This window comes from Vicia villosa, linkage group LG1 (assembly GCF_029867415.1).
Source record: "Vicia villosa cultivar HV-30 ecotype Madison, WI linkage group LG1, Vvil1.0, whole genome shotgun sequence".
Lineage (NCBI taxonomy): Eukaryota > Viridiplantae > Streptophyta > Magnoliopsida > Fabales > Fabaceae > Vicia > Vicia villosa.
The window spans coordinates 84,260,381-84,269,208 of NC_081180.1; the positions used below are offsets into that span (position 1 = coordinate 84,260,381).

Consider the following 8,828-nt stretch of genomic DNA (forward strand, 5'->3'; position numbering starts at 1 on the left):
TGTACAGAAGCCTATTCACAGGCATTCCATCAATAAAATGATCTTTTGATGCAAAAGCTTTCTTTCTTTCTTTTCCGCATGCGAGATGTGATTTAATTCGTTATTAAACATTGCACTGAAAGCATGGGGGCAATAATCACAAAATCAAAACGAAACATGATGTTACATAAACATAAAAGTGCTCTAAGGGGCGCCATCTGCATCCAAACGTTGTTTTCTGTGCAGGTTGCAGGTTCTAGCCATCATCTTGGCCCATGATATGTCACAAAGGTCATCATCATTCCACGTGAAAGTTCCAAAGTATAATCCATCAGTACTGGTAAGCATGGAGCGCCTGAAAAGTCCATATTCCCCTTCAATCTGGCAGACAAAGAATGGTCCCCCAAAGAACTCATGATTCCCCAAGCAGTATAGGATGTAAGGAAAGTCGAGTAAAGTCACTCCCTCCCCAGCAAAGCTATGTTCTAACCCTCCACACGGTTGCCAATAAGCTGTGGCACTATGAGGTTTCCAACGCCCATCCGCAATAATGTTTCAAGACAACAAGCAGCGGACCCCAATGATCTTGCTCCCCTGTCACTAATGCCTTTATTTGGCACTTTGCATATAGAATTCATTGCATATAACATTGCATCTTCAAAAGCGTAGCATATCCGTCAAAGTGGATCATTACGCCATAGAAAAATTCAAGCATGCATACAAAGCATAAGCCAGATAGTACAAATCATCACTCAATCAAGTCGATGGTGCATCCTCACAGAAGTTGTCATCCGTATAAACTTCACTTGATATCTACTACTCCATCACAAATCTCTTCCAGCCATGGTGCCGATACCTGGTATCCCAATCCCCAGTAATTCAATCTACCAAACTCCTCAAACACTCGTCTGTGTCATCCCTTCGATACTCGTCTGTATCCCCCTTCTGATGCTTGTATGTGTCACACTCTTTCGATACTCGTCTGTATCCCCCTTCTGATGCTCGTATGTGTCACTTCTTTCGATACTCGTCTGTATCTCTTTTGATGCTCGTCTGTATCTCTTTTTGATGCTCGTCTGTATCTCTTTTGATGCTCGTATGTGTCATCCGTTTCGTACTCGTTTGTACTTTCTGTCGATGCTCGTTAGTGTCATTCTTTTTGTACTCGTCTGTACCCTCCTTTGATGCTCGTCTGTATCTCTTTTGATGCTCGTCTGTATCTCTTTTTGATGCTCGTCTGTATCTCTTTTGATGCTCGTATGTGTCATTCTTTTCGTACTCGTTCGTACCTTCTTTCGATGCTCGCATGTGTCGTTCCTCTGATGCTCGTATGTGTCATTCTTTCTGTACTCGTCTGTACCTTCTTTTGATGCTCGTATGTGTCACTCTTTTTGTACTCGTCTGTACTTTCTTTCGATGCTCGTATGTGTCACTCTTTCGATACTCGTCTGTATTTCCCTCAAAAACAATTGTCTATGCCACTTTATCTTTCTGTCAAACCTACTTCTCTCCCAATCATTTCCATGTAAATATCTTTGAGAACCTTGTATTGGCACCTTGGCTACGTTACAAGTTATCACCATCCAGTTACTCACTGTAAATATTTCCATCAGAAGAATAAAAATTCTCTTTCCCCAGCAGATATCAAAACAAAAATAAGGATAACACTTACACCATCTTCTCTTCAGGACAAATTTCTGGTCTTGGTATTTAATCTTCTTCCACCTCGAGTGTTCGAAAGGCTGACGCCAATCTCACCTTCCGGTTTAAGATGATTAAATAGGGGCAGCTGTCATACCCCAAATTTGTCCTACCCTTTACTTCTAACTGGCTTAGGCTTTGCGTTCATATACATACATCACTTAGGTCATAATCCATACCCATGCATCCATATCACAGGCGTTATTCAAGGGCTAGCAAGAAAAAGCTCCATTGCAAAGAAGTATGATCAGAGAATGAGAAAACTGAAGTATAATCATGTGGCTCTATGTTCATTGAAGTCCTCCTGGATTGGGGTGTCTCTCTGCTTCAAATCAGGGCATTGATTAGAGGGTACAAGCTTGCAAATCATCTGGTTCTTTAAATCAGGGTTTCTTTGACCAAAGTCAACCAGTTAACTTTCTGGTCAACATTTAATCAGAAGTGGCTTCTATGTATGGAAAACTTCTCATACTGACTGTGTGGGCGTGTTTGTTTGACTGAATGTGGGTGGAAGAGATTTAATCGGGAATTTCATCAATAGTCGGAAAAATCGGAACAGTTGACTTTTGGGTCAAAATCGGGAAAATTATTCAAATATTGACTTTTGGTGGAAAATTAATCAAGAAAAGTCGAAGAACGGATAAAATCGGGAGTTCGGCAAAAAGTTGGGAAAAATAGAAAAAAGACATTCCAACACTTAGAAAATTTTTGATGTCTTAAATCTTGTTGAGCAGTCCACTTCAGCACCAGATTACACGTGGCAAACGGCATTTTTCGGAGAAATTTCCAACATCAAAGTTGTTCCTCTCATGGAGGAGAACAACTTTGTAGTTGGACACTTTTTCATTTGAAGCTTGTATGAAGAGTTAAAGTGGTGTGAAGTTGCTGGAAACTCATTTGAATCAAGTCACATTCCAGGTCACCAGTCAGGTCATGACCTGGCATTTTCACAAACACATGGCATACCAAATCTCCAGCCATTTTTAGAGCTCTACAGAAATGCTATGAATGCAAACTTGGTATCATTCTCTTCCTCGCCATCTCCTCTATCCATTGAAACAAGAATGGGTACAATTGGACAAATATTGAGTGAGATACAAGCCTTCAAAGTGGTGCCCCAACCCTGACCAAATTCTGCAGGCAGCCATGACACAGAATTCTGGGCACGCAACGCATTTCAGCAAACACGTGGTGGACCAAATGTCAAAGCCTATTTCTTCCTCCACAAGTCTCTATCTTAAACAAGCCCAGTTCTAAGCTATTCCTTGCCATGTCCTCTATCCAATGAGACCAGTATCACTGATTTTGGACATGTATTGATCGAGATAGAGAGGCTCAAAGTACCACCCTTGCAGAGTCACGTTCTGGCCATACGCATGTGACAGCAAGCTGCTGGGCGTGTGCAGTGGTATTCGCATGAATTCAAGGCCATTTTTCTCATACTTTTAGGCTTTATTTTGAGATATTTTCAACACCAATCTTGTGCTATCCCATGCCCTCTTTGATATGACACCATTCTTGCATCATTTAACAACCCATGGCTTGAGATATAAGTGTCCAAAGTAAGCACCACAGCATGAAAAAAAAAAAACAAAACAACACACAATTGCACTACACACACATTAAAGTCCCACATTGGAAAGATGAAAAAGTTGTGCTACAAGTCCCACATTGGAAAAATGAGAAAGAGGTATTGCAAACTATTCCAAGTCCCACATTCAAGGATTGAGAATCACAAACTAATGGTTGGCAATATAAATAGAAACTCATACATCAACCATTTCTCACCTCCACTCTTCACTATATCACTATACCTCTCTCTCTCTCTCTCTCTCTCTCTCTCTCTCTCTCTCTCTCTCTCTCTCTCTCTCTCTCTCTCTCTCTCTCTCCTCTCTCTCTCTCTCTCCTCTCTCCCTCTCTCTCTCTCTCTCCTCTCCCTCTCTCTCTCTCTCTCCCCCTCTCTTCTCCCTCTCTCTCTCCCTCTCTCTCTCTCCCTCTCTCTCTCTACTCTCTCTCTCCTCCCTCACCAAACTAGGTAATAAAAATAGTTTTTTTCTTTTATTCTCTTTGATTGATTAATTGTTTTTTTCTTTTAGATAAAAAACAACAAAAATAATTTTCCTACCAACTAGTTTTTTTAAATTTCTTTTAAGTGACTTTTAATTAGCATTTTTGTAGAATTTTAATAAATAGTTTTTCATACAAAAAAAAACCATAATAAATAAATAGTTTTCTTTGTTAATTCAAATAATTTCTCATATGAGTAAAAAATGCTTGTTGCTTGCTTGTATATATTTTCACAAATAGTTTAGATTTAATTCTTTCTTTCTTTGTGAATATTTTCCATATATGTGAAATGTCTAAAATGCCCTTGATCCTTAGTATTGTCTTTTCCATTTAATTGCTTTTTCCTCCCTTATTTTCTTGTAGAATTAGAACAACATAGAATATAGAAAATAGGCTAGTCTCCCCCTTTTTGCATTCTTTTTTCTTTTACAACCATAAAACATTAATAAATACTTGAATAAAATCCCCTTAAAAAACACCAACCAAAAACACTTCAAAAAAACCTAATAAATGTTCAGACTTAAAACAAAAGTGAGGAAGTGATGCGAGACCTTGTAGTAGGTTCTCGTCATCATGGAATTACCCTAAAAGACACAAACCAATCATTTCTTTTTCTTTCGCCTGCTTGGCACCTAAGGGCACCGTTATCTCCGCTCTATTGCATCCTAGGTCGATCCCTTATGCAAGAGCGCGAGCGTTAACTCCGCCCAACTAAAAAACACAAAAACAAACAAAAACTATGGAGCCGAACTACGGCGCTCTGATTCCTGAAAAGGATACGTAGGCATCAAGTCGCGGGGCTTGAACGAGCACATTTGTAAATATTCCTTCTTTTCCCCGTATTTCTTTTGCATTCATTCGCATTTAGACATAGACATAGTTATACACCCTTTAGATAGAAGCAAACATAGGTGGATACCATCGAGTACGATGGGCGCGAGGGGTGCTAATACCTTCCCCTTGCGTAACCGACTCCCGTACCTTGATTCTCTGGTCGCAAGACCCTGTTCCTTCCTTTGTTAGGTTTTCTGATATTCCTTTCCCTTATGGGATAAATATATTGGTGGCGACTCTGTTCATTTTTCGCGAGCGTGCGACAGGTATGCCTAACCCTCTCTCCCCGGGACCTCCTCTGCCGCCTGTATGCCGCCGCACGGCCCGCATCAGTGACGATCCTCTCCATCACGGCGACTGCCTCTGGATCGCCCTGATCAACGATACCTCGATCCAACGCGTCCCGCCCAAGCATCTCTATCCGCTGGCAGATCGGTAGGAGATCAATGGCGTGGTCATCCTCGGCCTGCTGGTTCTCCAAGATCTCCTCGTGTGCTGGCCTAGGAGCGTCGGGAGCGTCGGGTCTCATCAGAGGATGTGACACCCGATAGAACCATGTGACATACCCCTCCACACTGTGCCAGTCCTGGGTGACCCGAATGCGACGATACTCCTCCGGGACCAAATGACGCTCCCAATCTGCATATATGTCAGTGAGCTGCACTCGGGTCATTGTGTCGGGAGCAGCCTCAAAAGGTGACCTGGGTATCAGCTGCACAAATCCAAACTGTCGCATGCACTGCTCAGGGAGATACCGCACCATGGTGTTGGTCTCGCATGCCAACCAGCCAGAATATAACGATATGCTGTCAAAGGGGACAACATCAGTGTAGTCGCTGAATGGCCTCCAACTGACGTCATCGTGCATCATGCGGTCGAGGTACCCACGGTATGGTCCCACTGCATTGTTCCCCCTCAGGAGAATGTATCGGGCGGCCCTGGGCATCTCGTCCTCGTACTCAGGATCAACGCGGAAGCCATGGATGCGGGGGAAGTAGGAGATGAGTCACCAAATGCAACATCAAAACTAATTTTAATCATTCTAAACAACCTAAATAGCAGTACCAACCTACCCCAATATAATTTTCGCAAGTTCTAAACACCCTAATAGAGATATGAATCATGGATCTAAAAATTGAAAAAATTGAAAAACTTACCACTAATAGAGATTGAGATGATTTAGGTTGAGATTGGGTCGCCTTAGGCAATCTCTGACTAGTTCACACACTTGCTTTTGCAGGAATTTTGAAGAGAGGAAGTTTGGAAGAAGATTTAGGGTAAAATGAATGGGGGAGGGGGGCTGTTTTGCTTAATCTGCAAAACGCGTAGTATTTCGGAAATGCACTTCTAAAATGCTGTTTTCGGAAATGCATTTCCGAAATAAGACAAATTTTGAAAAAAAAAACGCTTTCGGAGATGCATCTCCGAAAACACTATTTTTTTGCATTTCGGAAATACATTTCTAAAGTAAGGGGTATTTTGGGTTTTTCACCAGAGGTGACAATGAGAGTAAGGATGTAGGTAAAAAAAATTTTTTTGGTAATAATATTATCTTATTTCATTAAAAAAATGATATAATAAGTAGATAAGTAGATAAGTTGAAGTAAAAGTAGAAGACTGAACTATTTTACAGCCTTTGTGATTCAACCGATTCATTTCCATTTCTAATCATAAAAACACGAGTAGCAGCATCTAACAAAAATTCAGACAAACAATTTACCCAAAAAAAACACACAAATTCCAGATCAAATCAACACCACCATGAAACTCAGACTCAGATCTTTCGAATCCAAAGAAACCCTAAAAATCGAAGTTCCCGATCCATGTTCTCTTCAACAACTCAAATCCACAATTTCCACCATCCTCTCTTCCTCTTCCTCTCTTCATCTTTCACTCAATCGAAAAGACGAAATCAACCCTCCCTCTCCCACCGATTCCCTCCACTCACTCGGCATCGCCACCGGCGACCTCATCTTCTACACTTTCAACCCCACCGCCTTCTCCTCTCAAACCCTCCCCCACAAACCCGCCCCGCAACAACATACCCCTCCAATTCCCTTAGAAAAGCCTGCAGAAGTGCAAACCCTAGAAATGGTGGATGCGTCCGATGAAACCGCGGAATTGGCGGAGAAGAACAATTCGGAACCTGATTTCGTGAAAACGATTCTTAAAGAAGCGCTTGGCGATGATGTTAGCGATTTCAAGCTATTGGTGTTTGCAGTTCATGCTTTTATTCTCGAATCTGGGTTTGTTCGCGTTGATGGAGTTTCGAGTAAGGGTAAGGGGAAGGAGATTGGTGACGTGTCTTCTTCTTCTTCAATGATATCTTTGAGGTATACACTTCCTGAAATTGTGTCCAAAGGTTTATCTCATGCTGTGAATTTAAAAATTCAAACTTTAGGTAATTTTGTGAATGTTTATGGATCTTTGTTGGATGACGTTGGTGCTAGGGTTCATAGGGTTTATTTAGATAAATTTAGGTTTGCTAAACCTTTAAAATTGATGCTAGCAAATTCTGAACCTAATGGTAGTGCTAGTGTTGGTGTTAGTGTTGATGTTAATGATGGTGGTGACGATGAAGCTTTTGAATTGTGGAAGATAGTGAAAGATAAGCTTGCATTGCCACTTTTGATTGATCTTTGTGATAAAGCTGGATTGGAGCTTCCGCCTTGTTTTATGCGACTTCCCATGGAGCTTAAGCTTTTGATATTTGAGTATCTTTCGGGTGATGATTTGGCTAAAGTGTGTTGCACTTGTTCGGAGATGTCGTACCTTGCGTCGAATGATGAGTTATGGAGGAAAAAGTTTGAAGAGGAGTTTGGAGATAGGATGAATGGTATGAAGTTTTTTAAGAACTTGTTTGCGCATTATCGGGCAATGAAGAAGAAATCAGAACAACCGCCACTACCTTTTCGAAATCCTCGGTATGGTATTATGAGATACTTTCAAAGGAGAAGAGGTCCTCATCCTTTTGGAGTGCCTCCAATTTGGGGTGGGGAGTATGATCTGCAGCCAAATTTTGGTCTGAATCTTCCCCCTACATACACACCGAGGCGAACTTTCTTTCCTCCATGTCATCTGGGAGAATTTTAATGAATAATCCGATGAGGCGAAGTACAGGACTAAATCCTTGTACTAAATCGACTTAGCTTGAATACATGATAAATAATTGGTTGTGAATGATGCAAGAAGATTTATAAAATGTTCTTCCTTTTGGTTATAAATTTTGAATAGAATACATGTATGTATTGTGTTGAGAGGAAACAATTGTTTCTCAATGTGTTTGGTTCCAATGTTTAGGTAAAAACCAATTTATGTTCAGCATAAGAGCATGTAAACGATGATGTTTCAGAACAATGTATGATGTTAGGAGGAAATCATTGTTTCTCAATGTGTTTGGTTCCAATGTTTAGGTAAAAACCAATTTATGTTCAGCATAAGACAATGTATATGATGATGTTTCAGAACAATTTTTACCTATAATGCAAATGGAACCATATGTTTTTGCTGATTAGATAATCCAATGTCACTGAGCTTTTTCTCAGGATATGTTTTTGCTGTTTACAAGCTGTTATATTATACTAGTCTACTTAATATAAATCCAAGTTGTCATGATGACAACCTTAGACACAACCCTAACCCTAATTCCTACGTGGCATAATATTAGAATCCTAATGTTTATGTGGCATCATATTAAAATTTTGAATTTTTATCACTTATTTTAATTCTTCACACCAACTCCAATTTAATACCACAAATAATAATAATAATAATATTAAAACAAATAATAATAATATTAAACCATCTCTATTATTATTAATAATAATATTATAATATTAAACTATCACTATTAATAATAATAAAATAATATCTAGCTATCATTGCATATAATTCGTTATATTTATCATTATCCAAATATTAAAACTTTAAAATCTTTATTTAAATTGACTCTTAAAACTTAATATATTACGTGTAGATCATAACCAATATAAATAAAACAAAATAAAATTGTTAAGTAATTCAAATTATATATTTGAATTATTTTTATTATTGTTATTATCTATATTATTATTTTTAAATATTAATATAGAGTCAACAAAAGGTATAGTAGGAACCACGGTTTTTATTGGATAAAAGTAACTTTACTTTGATTGTCAATTTTTGTATTCTATTTTCTTTAAAATTCTTAGCTAGAAAAAAAAATATTCCTATAAAAAAATTCTTATTTATATTTAGTGAGATACGAA

At 39.1% G+C, this 8,828-nt stretch overlaps 1 protein-coding gene across 1 annotated transcript; it reads left to right on the forward strand.

Moving 5' to 3' along the window:
* The first annotated feature begins 6,217 nt into the window (after positions 1 to 6,217).
* LOC131611121 (F-box protein SKIP22-like) lies at positions 6,218 to 7,805 on the forward strand. The gene has a single exon (XM_058883233.1). The coding sequence runs from the start codon at positions 6,343 to 6,345 to the stop codon at positions 7,672 to 7,674; it is 1,332 nt and encodes a 443-aa protein (XP_058739216.1). The 5' UTR covers positions 6,218 to 6,342; the 3' UTR covers positions 7,675 to 7,805.
* The last annotated feature ends 1,023 nt before the right edge of the window (positions 7,806 to 8,828 follow it).

Coding starts and splice junctions, on each gene's coding strand:
- LOC131611121 (XM_058883233.1), top strand. CDS start 6,343: ATGAAACTCAGACTCAGATCTTTCGAATCCAAAGAAACCCTAAAAATC.